At 39.0% G+C, this 16,799-nt stretch overlaps 1 protein-coding gene across 1 annotated transcript in view; it reads left to right on the forward strand.

Moving 5' to 3' along the window:
• Positions 1-11,316: 11,316 nt before the first annotated feature.
• The window catches only part of KCNU1 (potassium calcium-activated channel subfamily U member 1), a 157,573-nt gene continuing 152,090 nt past the window's right edge, over positions 11,317-16,799 (forward strand). Inside the window, exons 1-2 of the mRNA XM_032838081.1 lie at positions 11,317-11,494; positions 14,194-14,313. Of these exons, the coding sequence (XP_032693972.1) occupies positions 11,348-11,494; positions 14,194-14,313 (267 nt within the window). The 5' untranslated portion in view covers positions 11,317-11,347. The remainder of the gene's footprint in view (positions 11,495-14,193; positions 14,314-16,799) is intronic.

Raw genomic sequence — 16,799 nt, forward strand, 5'->3', positions numbered from 1 at the left:
AATGAAGACTGTGAAAAGATCTAACTTGTGGTCTAATGAGCCAGAAACCCAGACTCCTAACTGGTGACAAAGAGATGGGATCTGTCCATGGCTACTTATGTACTTGGAGTTTTGAACAAGTTAATTACTTGGACTGGGGCTTACCTTTGAATATATTTCTGGTATAAATTTGGTTAGGTTAAAGAAATATTTTAAAGGATTTTGTCAATGATAATCATAAAACTCAGCAACTGTTAAAATAGTCTAGTAAATAAATTTCAAGTAGATTTACATGATAAATACTAGCATGTTTTACTTCCATTCCCATGTGCAGTTACAACCACGTCCTCACAATTTTACCTCCTAAACACACACCCATCCATTCTTCTCTGTTTCTACTAGCATTATTCATGATCACACAGCCATATTCTCTGATGAAGATGTTGATCATTTTCTATTCCAGGGTCCCACCAATCTCTTCATAGTTTTCTCAGTGTTTTTTGTATATTAGCCATCTCTGAACAACTATCTGCTCCACTAAACTCATCTTTTAAAATAACAGACAAATTTCGCCAGATGCTATAGAGGAAGGAAAAGAAGATCTACAATTTCAGCTGACAGATTTTTTTTTTGATTTATCAAAATAAAATCAATATACAAGAGGTTAATCCTTACTGTCAACCCTACCTTAACCGAGGAGCTTGTGTCTTAAAAAGATACGTATGTGTAGAGGGGTCAATCTGATTCTAGCTATACACACCAAGCCCTGGATGGCACATGATGTGTTATAGGTTAGATCTTCCTGCTGCATCTTGGAGCTATGGGGCTATTTCCATGTTCTGCTCACACTATCCAGAGTTGAGACCTTCCATATAACCTGGACCCACCTCCCACACTCCGCTCCTTCCCATCTCCTAACAGACAGCGGCGTCTTCAAAACACCACAACCCCTTAATCTGACTTCTTAGGAGAAGTATCTCCTTCTTAGGAGAAGTATCTCCTCTGTGCAGGCTGCAAAATGCTGCTAATGAGACAGGTGACTAGCCTCATCCCATGCGTTCTGCCTTCCTTTCTCTCCATCTTCCATTTCTCTGTTCTTTCCCCCTCAGCCTGAAGGTCCTCCCTTACATCACAATGTGATTTCCAAATAAGAGTGGTGGAAGCAATGGGGATAGTTATAGAAGGCCATTAAAGATGCTTCATTAGCATCGAGTGCCCCATTGTAATGAACCTTGTGGCCCTGAAGGAGGAAAGAGGTTTAACCTCTCTGCAGGGAAGAGCCTCAGATATTGCAGGTTTCACTGCCCAAGATACAGGGGGCAGCTTGCAACAAGCCTGTCTGTAGAGCAGTGTTGCTTAACAATGAAGTGTGGGGGGGGGGGACAAAAACATTCCTCCACACTCATGGGGCCTCTGGCTGGGCCAGATAATTAAACTGGCAAAAAAAGATGAACAAGAGAAAAGCATACTCAATAAGAAATGAATTTTTACATGTACAGGGGAGGCTTCCCAAGAGAATGAAGACCCCAAGAAGTGACTGGAACAGGAATCTTTTATACCTTTTGGACAACAAAAAATATATCTGTAGAGAATTGACAAGATGAAAGAGTTTGGGCTAGGGGTAATAAGTAGTGAAATAAATCATGAATTCCCTGTCTTTGGTGATAACAATGTCTTCTTTCCTCCAGGTACAGAAAGATACCTTTCACATAGGAGTTTTATGATCTGTTTCTTGGAATAAGGGCACGGGGCAAGGGAGATCAGAGTGAGCTTCTTGCTTCTGCCACTTCTAAAAGATTACTTACGATATTTAGTATTTTGAGGCAGCATGTCCTGAACCCCATCAGGGAGAACACTAATTCTGGAGTCTACTAGACTTCAGACTGGGGTTTGAATTGAAATCACCACTTGTTAGGTCAGAGAACATGGACAAATTGTTCAATTTCTCTGAACCTCAAATTTTTAATCTCTGTAGTTGTGATGATTTAGTGAGACAATCTACACAAAGTGTTTAACAGGGAATCCTATGCTTAGTAAATGGAGCTATTGTTATTGCATGTTCAAAGAACTATCCCACTGAGGGCTTAATACTTTAATTTACAAACTGCTTTCCCCATAGAAATCTTGACCTTCATGCAATCTGTGAGGGAGACAGGGTAGATATTTTATCTCTCAGGAGACTGGTGGGGTTTTTTGGTTTTTTGGTTTGTTTTTGTTGTTTTTTTTCCCCCATATTTGGTAAGTAACAAAACCGAGACTCAAAGCCCTCCCTTGAGGGTCCAGAGCACTTGCCCCTGGCCACAGAGGACCTCTTGAGTCTCTAGAGGAGCAGCCACCATCGCCAGAGGCTTTGATTCCCCTGTGAATAATGTTTCTAAACAGTGTGTGGTGGTGTGTTTTCAGATGTTTTTATTCCATCTACTTGATTCAGCCAGGCAGTATTACAGCTAAGAAGCCCAGCTATTGTGTGCTGTCAACTTATTTAATGATTATTCTAGGAGCAGGTGATTTCTTCTTTAAAATTATTTCTATTAACATATAATGTATTATTTGCCAGCAGGTGATTTATATTAGAACGCAAGGGACAGATTGCCCATTAGGCAGAAAGGTGTGTTAGTCAAACTGGGAACTCTCAGCAAACAGGGAAGCAGAGCTGGCTCATCCCCAACTCCACCCCCAAAAGAAATGTTAGTGATGTGATTATCTGGGTATTGTTCAGCCAGGCTGAGGTACTACACTCTGCAGACCTCCACTACCCTCTGTGGCCTCACTCCAGAAGGGAGAAGCAGATGGGACAGTAGGGTAGGAGGGACCAACAACCAGTTAGTGACAGGGTTAGAAAGGAGAGTTTAGAAATCAAAAGGGCTCCCAGGAGCTTTTTTTACCAGCTGCAGAAGGGATTGGAAGAACTGAGATAGCCAAAGAAGAGAATATTCTGGATCATCTTTTCTATAGCACCATTGCCTTTCTGGAGGAAACTAGTTAAATTTCTCCTACCTCTCCGTGCTTTGTTTTGCATCATCACCTTAAGTGGGAAACATTTTTAAGATTCTCTTGCCAATTTCTTGATCTCTGTGGTGAAACTTGATTCCCTGATTGAGATCATTCTTGGAAGGTGGACTTTGCAACAAGAAAAGCACATGCTAGAGAAGATATTTTGAGTGGAGTAACAATAAAATGGATTATTATCATTCGTTCATCAAGCCAACTAACCCAAGGATGTTGTTTCAGGGCAAGGATTAACTTTCACAAATACAAGTTAGTTTTCTGACATATGAAAATCCAGAGAGGAATTTTCAGTATCCTGAAGAACCTTTCCCAAATTAATGAGATTCATGTGCATACACCTGTACATCTTTCCTTCCAACTACACTGAGATGAGCCAAAGTATTTGCAAACAAAGGAGAGCCAAGCTTCTTCTTGATCTTGCAGTCATCTAGGACTCCATCCTTTCTCTTACTGTGAGCAGGAACTGCAAAAGTGTAATTTTTGAAGGGTTTATTTGGATATATCCCAGGGCAAAGAAGCCTAGCTTTCCCTTAAAAAAAAAAAAAAACAACAACAACAACAAAAACACACACACAAAAAACAACAACACAAGACAAACAAACGGTACCCTTCAGGGCAAAAGTTAGTCAATGTTGCTCCCTAGTGGCAAGATTTCCAAAGAGCAACTGTTAGTGAGTAACTTCAATGACACTTGACTGCAAGGACCTGGCCTCTGGCACTACTACAGACAACTGTAAATGAGGAAAGGGATGCTCTTACTTGCACAGTGATGGGCATCCCATGGAGTTTGACTTTCTCAACTAGCAAGTAAATTCTTGCAGCCAAATTGCTATACTTTCTTCTTTCACTCTTTCTTCTGTCCAGAAAGGATTTGACCCTTATCTCTTTTATAGCACTTGTATTTTTCACACCATCAATTCAGTGCTTCTTAGAAGTGATATTAAAAGATATTTTGAAGTATTCAGGAGGCCCAAAGATTTTACCGAACAAGCTTACTATTAGATCTTGATTACTACTCAACAGCATTGGCTTATCTTTATTTTCCTCCAAAATGCTATGCATTTGGATGGGTTGAGATAGCTCTGTTTTCACAAACCAAAGAATGAATTCCTCTGCCTGGGTCTCTGTTCCCGTGTTTTTAAAAGAAATGTGTAGGACTTAGGGATAAACAGATTTAGTGCTCAGCAATTCTTGTACCTCAGTGCTTATCTACATAGTGTTTGCATATTATATTCCAAAGACCCTTACTTCAAGGATATCTTGAAAAAAGAAAATAAATGTATTAATGCAACAGTTACTTTCACATTGTACCAAGGGCATTGCTTACAGAGGCAGTTTTTGGATAAATGCAATTAAAATCACAATACTGATGAAGAAAGTCAGAAATGCCAATAAAGAGGGCAAATTTATCCTTTGCTGCGAGAAATAATAGAGCTAGTGAACATGCAAAGCTGTGTCTCAGAAGATGTTAACTAGTTTCAGAGAACTTCATTTGCCTTGTGTCTTCTCCTTTCATCATTCATTGGGATTTTCTTTCAAATAAGTAGATTAAAATACCTTCGTATTTTGGAAAGTTATTTTGTCTCTATAGGGTTCTAGATTCTCTTCTGATAATAATTGAAAAACTGCTGGGCTATCCTCAAACCAATGACAGAGCAGGAGGCCAATCCATCCTTTGGTCTCCTGCCAAAGCTTTTAAGAACACAGTAGGGGTTTGGAGAGGAGAGTCTGGGTGAAAGTGCCAAGTCAAAGGAAGCTGATACAGAAGAGATGGCTTTCATCTCCTATGCCATTGGTGACAACTCCTTTTTTCAACCTAATCTTCAAGTTGGATACGACTGCTCAGAAACTCAAACAAACACACAGTTCATTGAAATTGTGACTGTGGAAACACAGTCACAAAGTAACCAGCTGCTGGGACAATGCTTGGTAATTTCCCTTAATCTTTTCAGTGGTAGACCAGTAATTCCAAACAGGAGCAACAGAGAAGATGGCAAAGGAACGACATAGTGATAATTGCGTTGAGACCCTGGCCAGAGTCTCTGGTTGGAGCTGCCAAAAGTGAGCCTCTGCTTGTGTTGCTCTCACACCACTTCTGCTGGTGGGCATTAAGCATTCCGAAGAAATCACCAGCTTGATGTTCAGTTGGCCTGATTGCTGGAGAGACTGATTGCATTATTCATTCTCATTAAAAGGTTTTTAGGACTCTCAAGGATCCACAGAGATTATACGAAAACAACAGCAGCAACAACAACAACAACAAAAACTCCAGAGTTATCAATAGTTTAATTCATCCTTCTATTCTTTCAAAAGGGGGCAGAATCAGAGGATAGCCAGAGTCTGAGCAGAAATGGGTTTTGGGTGAGATTGTTTACCAGCCCTGTATTTTATATGATTGAGTGTCCCTCTCTTCGTTCTTAACTTCCTGTTTTTGTTTTCTCCTTTTTCCTTCTCTTCCAGAAGGGTCCTCCATCTTCTTGAAAACAAACAAACCAACCAACCAACCCCAAACAAACAAAACCCTTCAGCTTGCTAATTCCCTACAAAATACTCCCATCTACTGGACAAATGGAGAAGGCTCATGTCTTAATTTTTTTGTTAATACTTGTACCAGGATTGAAGACCACCCTCCAAACAGTGCAATAATTAGAGACCACAAATGAGAAAATTAAAAAGTTTGGGGAAATTCTTCATTTTACACTTAGCAATCCACCCACATGTTTGATATATATATATGGACTTAAGTGTGCAGCTTGCAAATACCCAAAATGAAGCATAACTCTGCAGTACCACAGAAAGCAAATTAGTATGAGAAGGAATGGGAGACTGGACAGAGAATCGAAGACACAGTGTCTCTGGCAAACCGGCTGGCATATTTCTAATCAGATCACATAGGGAAAGAGGATGCATAGATGGAATCAGAGACTGTGACCAACATATTCCCTCTATGATGGAAATTCCATGAAATCCAAGAAGAAATCAAATTGGGCTCCAACTTAACTTACCAGAGGGGACAACCTTTCAGTAAAAAGCCACTCAGAAATGATGCTTCTTCCTTTTTGTTCATGTTTTTAATGAATTCATCTGGTGAATGAAGTTAGACCCTGGCATGTGGAAAAGAGTTTACAGTCTAGTAGAATAACAGTCTAGGATTATAGAATCAAAGATTCATGTTTCAAAGCTGGTAAGAATCCCAAGTACCAGTAGCAGCTCCTCAGTTTACTAATGAAAAAATGAAGATGGGGGGAGCATTAGGAGCTTGTCCAAAGGCTTACGCTTCAGAAGTAAACCAACAGATTCGATGACAGGAGAAAAACGGAAGTCAAGTTTCTGTATGGGTTTTAACTACAATTACCTCGCTGATGATATCAGCCTTTCCAGAGCTAACAGTTTCTAAACACAAATCCAGAGTCTCATCAAAATAGTGTAGACTGACATCCAATTGAGTTGAAGTGCCTATCATAGTGGAACATTTTGCTGTGGTTTGTCCCCTTAGAATACACAGGGAACAACAGTGAGTTAAAAAGAACAGTGAAGTTTAAAAAAAAAAAAAAAAAAAGGGTGGGATCATGGCTCTGAAGAGAATACAGATGAAAACATATTTCCTCAACACTAATCTTTCTCCAAACATAGTTCATTTACTATTTCTTCTATTTCATGACACTTAAGGAGTTAAACCAAAAGTAGAAATGAAGCATTCAGAAGGTGAAAGGTAAAGAACTGATGACTAAAATAGCTTCATGCAAAGGTCTTGAGAGACTGTGGCTACAATCTGTAAGTAACATTTCCCAAGCCACAGATACATGAAATGAACAAGATGTTTGCCACAGCAAGCTGAAGTCCTTTCACTAGCATGTGAGTGTTCTGTAGAGGTGACACCATCTTCATCCCTGGCTTTAGACTTAGTTCTGACACTGACTAGCTACATGAACTGAGGCCTAGTATTTCTTGACCAGTGTCTGACGGTGGGTGAGGATGTTTATTGGGGTATGAAATGAACCTCTTCTTATAGAAACAGGAGAAGGTAAGGTTATATCATTCACTGTGACGGTTGGATTTAGACCCTTAAAAAATAACATCACAATATGAGTATTTTCAGAAGCATTATACACACACACACACACTCATAAGTGCTGCTGAATACACTTTAAAAATGAAGGTTTTACTTACCTTTGTCAAATAGGGCACATTTGTTGAAAACTAAATTTTTAAGATAAAACATTTATTCATTCTCATTATAAAGTACCATTTTTCCAGAATATTTGAATGCCCAGAGGTAAATTATAGAGATGTGTACAAAGTGAAACTATTTTCTAATCAAATCACTGTCATGTTAAAAAATTCATCTGAGTGGGGAAAAAAAAGATCTTCATCACATAGTCTTTATTTCTTAGATGGAGTTTTGTTTTTTGGGTTTTTTTTAAAGACTTTATTCACTTATTTGACAGAGAGAGACAAGAAGGGGGAGTGGCATAGGGAGAAGCAGGCTCCCGATAGAGCAGGGAGATAGGTGTAGGGCTCTATCCCAGGACCCCTGAGCCAAAGGCAGATGCTTAAACCACTGAGCCACCCAGGTGCCCCTCTTAGATGGAGTTTTAGGCACAGGAGTGAATGGTCCCAAGAACCACCCAGAAGTACCAGCTGGAAAAGCAGGGTAGATTTGACCAGTCCTCTCCCTCATCTCCCTCACACCTGGGAGCAGATGTTACCTCCTGGATGTCACTCCCAGCAGCCAACACATCTCACCTGCAGTGGTATTTTAGTAAGCCAAGGTAATCCCTTTACAACTGGGATTCAGTCACTTAACTCCCTTCTCTGAAAGCCTTCAAATGTTTCCTCTTGTTCTTGAATTTTTGTTGGTCTGTTTGTATTTTTTTTTTTATCCTAAACTGGAACACAAGGCCGTGTGTGATCTGGTCCCCTTCATATGCAGCAGCCTCCACTTGGGTCATTACAGTGCATCCAACTACCCTCTTCAGAAGTGCCATCCGTCCCAACCTTGCCCACGATGGTGCCTCTGCCTAACAGTGGGCACAGTGCTTGTTCCCAACTTCTCCACACCCACTGAGGGATCTGGTTGCGGTAGCCTGTCATGCTTCAGCCCTCAGTTTCACACACGATATGCTTGACGCAGCTTCTGGCTTCCTTACCTCGATTAGGTCCCTCCTTCCACCACCTGTTTTTTTTTCCCTCAAACACTTGTCCCAGTTTCTAATTGTAAACATCTTCCTCAGTTAACTGTATCCCCTGTGAGGATGAACTAGGTTTTTTTTGTTGACAGTTGTGCTTCCATTGTGCCTGGTACATAGTACTTGCTCAATACACACACATACACACACACACACATGCACACACACACATGCACACACACACACAGGACATAGATTCTGGCTCAGAGTAGTAGCCAACAGAATAGTGATTTTTTTCTTTTCTTCAGATTACCTAGTTTAAGGAGAATCCTTTCTCAGTTATTGTAAAAGGTAATGTTGTTCCAAAGTTCTCGATCTCTCTAGTTCTGAATACTGAATTGCTACCAATCTACAAAGGGCAGATTTTCCTTCATCATATACTTCTACCATGATAAAATAACTCAGTAAACCTGAAAAAAGTTACCAAATTTGAACCTGTTAGCAAAGATATTAATACTTTGACCCAAATAATATGCTCTTTCCACTACACACACATACACGGCACCACTCAACATACACACCACTCGCATAAGCACACACGCGTCACCATGCACCCACACACACTTAGTACTGTCATCACATGCACACACCACATACACACACACACATACACCAACCGTACACACACATTGTATACAAACATTCTGAGCACACATACACACACCACACACCATGCTCTGTGCATAAGGAAACTACAAATAACACACTTCCTTCATGAAAATAATTTGTAGTGAGAGGAGCGAATACGAAGTAGAGAATTATGGATAACTTTGGTTAAAGTCTGTGTAGAGTCATTTTTCATTCACCTAACAAATATTTCTAAGGATCTGGAATTTATTCATTCAATCTCCAGATATTTATTAAGTTTAGGTGACTTGCCAAGCATGCGGCAGGTATATTACTTGACACGGGCTACTCAGTCATGAATAAAACAGGTATGATCCCTAAGCTTGTGGAGCTTGCATTCTTGTGAGGGAAGATAGAAAATAAAGCAGGCAACAGGAAATAAGGTAATTACAAGAAATGCCATGAAGTGCCGTGAAGGAAACGGCCATCACAGAATCCTGGGGCATGTGACCAGCCCTCCTTTCTATAGGATGGTCAGGAAAGTACGATGTGACATTTAAAAAGAGACCATAACAAAGCAGCTGATAGAGACACAAGTGTGTGTTCTAGGCAGAGGGAAGAGTGTATCAGAAAGGCCTGGGGAAAGAAAAGGTTTTGCGTGCTCTTTTAGCTAGGGTAGGGCAGTGTGGCTGGAGCACTGTGTAGATCAGAAAGTGGAAGTGTGGATGGCAGGAGGACCACCTACCCCAATCTGCCCAGGACCAAGGGTCTTCTTAGGATGTTGGACTTCTAGTACAGAAGCTGGGACAGTTCCAGGGAAACAAGATGACCCAGATACTCCAGGTTCAAGACCAATTTGGAAAGACTGACTTTTGAAACCATCCACACATTTCTTGACTCAGCCAAAGAAACTAATATTACCATCACCTTAACATAATATTAGAGGGACAAACTACCTGGCTGTTTAATTGAAATTGGATATTTTTGTTCTCGTAGGGCAATTGCTGGGAAAGGGGAATGAGATGCCTAGATAGCATCTTGGAAAGAACTGGTACTACTTTGATAATATTAAATAGCAAAAATTAAGAAAGTAAGTTTCATTGATGATGATAGCTTAATCATTACTTAAGATTAATCAGACTAAGTAAATGAGCTTTAACTTGGAAACTGTGATCTTATATTCCAAAAACCTAACTATAGGAACTTGCACTCATGCGTGCATGTGATCTAAACAGGTAATTTCTTCCTTTTCTTCCTCCCCCTTCTTTCCTTCCTTCCTCCCTCCTTGCTTTATAATCAGTGCCATTCAGAAAAGGAAATGAAATAGTTAATGGTGGTTTTCTTTTCTTGTTTTAAGTTTTATGCTTTTCAAAATATGATCACACTACCTTATTGAATCCCCACAGTAATTCCATCTGGTACATTATTATGTTATTTTCAACATAAAATATAAGATTGTGAAAGGTAAAGTGACTTGTTAGACATCACAGAGCAACTTAATTGAAAGACTAAGGCCAGAATTCAGGGCTCTTAACTAGAGACCAGAGTCCTTCCTAATATTGCCCTATGCTAGCTTAATGACCAGATTTTGTGGAAATTATAACTCAACTTAGAAGGAAATATAACTGTGGCAGCAGTTCTAGGAAATGTTGTAATTCCTTTCTAGAAATAGTCTGCCACATAGAGCAGATCACGAAGGGCTCCAAAGGATAACAACATTTCTCTTGGGTCTCATCACCTTCTGTCAGGCCATCTTCACAATAACTAGGGGGACTAGGCCCCTGCATCAGGCTTTGACATTTTGCCTGCCACTTGAGTGCCCTGAAAAGCATGACATTTCTTATGCCTTTGAAAACATCAGAGAAAATAAAAGAAATTGCTCTCATTCTGAACTTTACCTCTGCTGGACCAAAGTGTTTGCTGATAGGGCGGGGATAAAAGCAAGAAAGAGGAGGGTCCCATAAAGAAGAGATAAGGGGAATGGATTCCTGAGCTCAAATATTCAACAACTAACCAATGTTTGCACTGGTAAAATTGCCTTCTACAATACCTGCACTACCATGCCTTTCTTATTGATGAGCTAAGCAAAAATCTAAGTGTTCCTCTCATCTATCCTTCCAAGATTACTGAGAATGGGGCATCTGCTCAGCTGAAGAATCAATTCACTGACACACAGATGACTGGATGTCATTTCACTAAAAAAAATAAAAATAAAATAAAAATTGTTCTGAAGGTGTTTGCTACAAACCGAATAAATAGCCCATTGACCACAGCCATGAAGGCTGCAATTTTCTCTAAGTCAGAAAGAAAGTCAGTAACAGAATCAGATCTAGAACTCTTATCTTCTGAAGACCCATGTTGTGGACCCTAGCTTTCTCCTGCTCATTCCTTTGCAACCTGTGAGTCAGCACTGCAGTGGTTAGCTGACCCTTGTTCCTGGAATCACTCATTGCTATTACACCTGGCATTAGGACTCAGTAATACACTAAACTCTAATTTCTGGAATCATTACCATGTGATGATGACATCACAGAAGCCCAGCAGTTCCGTCTGCTGATCTTTTGAACAAAGCCATAGAGTGATAGTGGGGAAGATCTGGGAAAATGCCCTGCCCAAGTGAGATCCAAGTAGCATTTATTCTTTCATCCTTTGTGACCTTCTTCCTTGGACTCCTCATCTTATTCATTTTCAGACTAATCTGGAGAACCATTAAAAAATGGCAAAACATCAAGGGAACAGGAATTCTCTTGGTCAGTTTCCTTATTTTGGATCCCACTTGTGAAGACTGAGACAGGTTTGGCAAGTGATTGGGTTTAGAAAACAATTTAAGCTCCACTCAGTTTTCATGAGCTAACAGAACCAGCTCTAATCTAGTGCCTTAGAAAGGGGTGGATCCTCCCCCAGGGGTGGGAAACAGGACCCCAGGATGCCATTCCAAAGTCCACAGGTACAGAGCTGGGCCTCCTCTCCCACCCCTCAAGAGAAGCAGTGTCTGGTGTGGCTGATGATGAATGGTACCTCTGGAAACAGAGGGTCACTATTCTGAAAAAAGAAAAAATGTCCACAAACATTGTATCTATGCCTCTATTTTGAATTTTAAAATGATAGTAGTTCTTGGTACTATGAGGCAGGCAAAAACCACCATCAGGTCAACCTTACTTTCATAAATCACGCATGCAGGATGCATATGTACTTAACACATGTACACTGTCTTTTATATACCATGTTAAGACAACATACCTAGTTGTACATACATTCAACAGAAACCCATGCATACATGCACATCCAGCCACAAATTCAGAGACACTTTTCACAACCAAACAAGCTTTGCAAGAGTGGGTGCTGTTGAGTAACAGCTGGCAAATGATGATGATGAGAATAATGGTATCTTATTCAGATAAGATTTTCCTTAAGAGCTTGAAATAAAACTCTCAAATGTTGTATAATGGCTGTTCTAATACCAGTGGCCGAAGGCAAAGAGCTTTATCATGCCCTGTGTGATTTGTTTCCAATTTATATTTCTCAGACTTTGTTTTCCTAATATAGTAATTTTCATAACAGAACACATTTCACTTGTGCATTGTAATCGATATTGAAAAGTTGCTTAAAACATTTCTCTTAATGGTAAACTTCAACATAAAATAACAGAATTTTAGTAACTTGGTAACTTTTAAGGTTATTGGCAATATCATAAAATGGAGTTCAGGTTTCTACATTCAACATGTACCCAGTACTACAGTTCATAGATTTTGTTGCTAAATAAGTTCCCTCTATTCTTAATTATTTGTTAAGACTTTAAGCAATGGCATAAAAACTGTGGAAAGGATTCTGAGGTGCACTTACTCCTTAACAAGACTGATAGAGTACACAAATTAGTAATGGCCTTCTACATTTTTTCTCTTTTTCCCAATGAACAACTGAATTGCTAGAATTTTTTAATCTCCTTAGACTTTTGCTCCAGAAAATGTGTCTTTTTTCCCCATTGTATTTATTTTTGTGTGGTTACAAAAATGTGAGAACCCATTTGTCTATAAACATTTGTTGTATTTTTCCTTTCTTTTGGATGTAATTCATGTCTACCCTTCTGTCCAGAGATGCCTTTTAATTTCTAATAGAAGGCAACTATTAAAATGTTAAGAAGTAGGGTCCAAGCCATCAGAATACTCTACTTTTCTGGTTTTGGACCTTGAGGAGAGAATTTGATATAAGCTGAGTGACTTCTCAGTAACTTGTTATATTCAATTAAATTGACAGTGCTGTATTTTTTTTCTCTAAGCCTTTGGGAAAGTGGCCTAATGCAAAAAAATGTCACAACTATCAGAGTCATTTTAAAAATTATTTGGAGTAGTTTTCTCCTTACATGTGAATTTTTAAGATGTTTACTATATTCATAAGTATGATTTTATTATATCTTAGGGTCAAGTGGTTTTCCCACAGAAGGGTCCTCTAATTTCATAATGAAATTCAAAGGAGCATTCCATATTAATGTTATATTGAATGTTTTTAAAATCAAGTCTCAGACAACATCTTAGGAATGCACATGATGAGTCATAAGTGTTAAAGGACAAATTATTGATCAAGATATGAATTCTATCAGATAGTTATTTAATGAGACTTCTCTTCTACCATTCAGAAATTATGAGTAGAAAAATTAAGTCATCTTAAAACCCTGGCTCTGTATATAATGAGTTTTTCTAAAAGTCAGAGGGTCTCAGGCAGCATGGTGTGGTCAATCCTAGCTTACCTGTTTCTTTCTTGGTGGTAGCTTATCAACAGATATGGGGATAGTTCAGACTCCAGGAGTACCTCATCCCCTGCTCATGGGCCAGTCATGTAATTTCTCTATGCCCCCGTTTCTTTATCAGCACATCGTGGACTTAATCACACTTTTGTTTACTTCATAAGATTACTATAAATTTTAAATATAAGTGAAGGGATTTTATAAATATGAGGAGGGATTACATCAGCAGGATGTGTCACCAGATAAGGAACTAAAAGTAACATAAAATTGTTGAAACAACTTCTCCCTCAAAAAAAAAAAAAAGAGCAGATACTTAAGTAATCACTAAAAAGCAATTTGCGATCTTTTTCCTTTGTCCATTTATCTTGATAGAAAAGGATAAGAGATGTTCCCATAGCAGGAAGAAGCATGCTACTCCCAACCCTGATCACTACCATAATGTCAGTTTGAAGGGTCTAGGACTGAGAGCATGTGAAGAAGGCATGGAGAAGACTGCAGAATTCTAATTAAAAAGCTGTGCAAAAGGCTAGTAAAATGCAAACCCAGTAAACTTCATTTCATGATATGCTGAATAAGCAACTCTGGGGTTCTCTGGGTTGGACAAGGTGTAGTGATGTCTGGCTGATAACACAGCAGGAGGTTCCACCAACACACTTTGGGATCTTTTCTCTGGGATGCAGCTCACTCTCCCTTCTCTCTTGCTTATAGGAACTACTCTTGACAAAGAGCATCGGTAATGGACATTTGGAAAGTCTCCACTTCCAAGGAATATTTCGCAATCATATAGAAATGCTGCTCTCAGCACAGACCTTTGTGGGGCAAGTATTGGTAAGTGCATTTTCATTGTTAGCTCGCTAATGTACTTTAGCCATGAGTGTGATTGTAGTCGGTGTATGTAATTTTATCACCTAGGTAAACATCTGGTGTTCCCTGGTGGCCTTATCTAAAATATCACTGCCATCCTACTGCTGTCTCCCTGTTTCTTCCCTATCCATTATCTTGCTTGTTTTTAATTTGAATATAATTACTTGGCATTAGAGTTTCAATTGATAATTAGTGCATGTGCTAGAAGAAAAGCTTTATTAGGACAAAGATTGTGTTCATTTTGTTTTCCTTGTATATAAATGGATGTCTGTCATATAGTGATGTACCCCAAAAATGTGATGTTTAGTGGATCATCAGGCCTGAAAATATACAACTATTTTCCCCTCCTTTTATTCCATTAGTCTCTTCGTCATTTACAAACTAGTTTCTTTTGCCTCTCTATGATGATATTCATCATTTTACTACCTATTTTAATCTAGGTAACTTGCAAATACTAAAATTCAATTCAGGCATAATCTCATAGGGAAAAATCTTACCTTATCTTCATATTAGGCTAAGAGTCCATCTCTAAGCTTTTATACTATTCATTGTACAGTTATTAAAATTATCTGTGTATATTCCTGTCTCTTCCAGTGTACTGTGTGCTCCTTCAGAGAACAGACCAGGCCAGGGAAATATTTATATTACATTGTCTGGAAATAGCCGATGCCCTATAAAGGAATAAATTGATCTGAAACATTAAAAAATAGAATCTAAATTTTGAGGTTATGCTGCCATCAGATGGTGATACAGTGGAAGTAGATGTATGTGAGCTAGAGATTATCCTTTGCTTTTTTGTAATTGGTGAAAACATTGCTCTTTTCTGGTTAATGTTGTTTAATTAAGATAAAATTACTTTTTAAAACGTATTTGGAAATATATACAATTCTTGATAAAATGTATAGGGAATGTTGAATCATCTGGGAATGTACCTGTCCTTTTTACTTTCTTCTGATTTTGGTCTCTTTTCTGAAATGCCTGTCAGTATGACTTGTTAAAGAAGAATTTAGTGATTCTTTTTAATTAGATCAGGGGTTCCTTGGCTAGGATCTCTTCGAATGCTCAAATCATGTGTGACTGAATGAGGATAATACTGGGAATAACATATTAAAGGTCTCTAGGGTGAGGGAGAAGAGAACTTATACCATCCACCATATGAGCACTGCATATGGGGAGTGGGTGAAGAAGGAATGACCATTGATTACACAACAATAAAAATTACGTCTTTAGTAATGGAAGAACAGTTGTTGTTGTTGTTGTTTTTTCCCAATCTGTTACAGCTGATGATTAAGTAGTTGAAACAGCAGGAGGCACAGAGTAAAGGTTAGATTAGAATAAACACCATAACATTGAAAGGTATTTCTCAATAGGGGTCCCACGCAAGTATTTTATGAAAGGCTGAGAAGAGGAAAAAAAGGCTTGTAGATTTCCTTTTCATCCATCCGTTCTTTCTTTCTTTGTAATTCCCTTACCTCTTTCAACAGATATTTACTGTTTGCCAACTACATGCAAGGCCAATATTCTACACATGGTGAAAATGCAGGCAAGAGTCTTAAGTCTTAGGGACTTAGATTCTAGTGAGGGTAGAGGTGACAAATACGAATATAAATAAGTAAGACAAATTCATATGGTTATCTATTCTATCAGGGACTTATGAGTGATGTGTTCGAGAGTTTTGGTGGAAAAGGAGTTAGATCATATGAGATAAAGTGATCAGAGAAGAAATCTCTAAAAAGCTAAGATTTGGGCTAAGACATGAAGAACCAGAAGTATAAAGCCACTAAAGAGTAGAGGAAACAAGGTTGCTGACAGAGAGAACAGACTTGTGGAGGTAAAGAGCTCAGCTTACTCCAAGTACCACAGTGAGACTTCTGTGCTAGAGGTTCCGGAGGGCAGGGCAGAATGAGGTCTGAGAAGAGACAGAAGAATCACGCAATGCTTTGCACTTCATACAATGGAATAATTTTACTCTAATGCAAAGGGAAGTCATTGAGGGCTTTTTGAGCATGGGGCTGACATGGTCTAATTATGTTTTAAAAACTCAAGAGGCACTAAAGTTTGAAAATAAAGGAACTGTCAAACATATACCAGGCAGGTGACACAGAAATTGGGAGCACATTTTAATATCAGGTAAGTTTGGATTTTGGACCAAAAAAAAAAACCAACAATAAATGAAGCCAAATAACCTGTGTTAGTTTCCTAGGGTCACTGTAACAAAGTACCATACACCAACAGAAAACAACAGAAAATTTTTGTCTTGTGGTTCTGGTGGCTAGAAGTCTAAAGTCAAGCTTGGTTCCTTATGAGGGTTGTGAGAGCCAAATGGTTCCATGCCTCTCCCCTAGTTTCTGCTGGTTGGTTAGCAATCTTTGGTGTGCGTTTGCTCACACATGATTCCAGATCTTTGCCTTTACTTTCACATGGCATTCACATAATGTCTCCTCTGCTTG

This window comes from Lontra canadensis, unplaced genomic scaffold (assembly GCF_010015895.1).
Source record: "Lontra canadensis isolate GAN:19392208 unplaced genomic scaffold, GSC_riverotter_1.0 scaffold101, whole genome shotgun sequence".
Lineage (NCBI taxonomy): Eukaryota > Metazoa > Chordata > Mammalia > Carnivora > Mustelidae > Lontra > Lontra canadensis.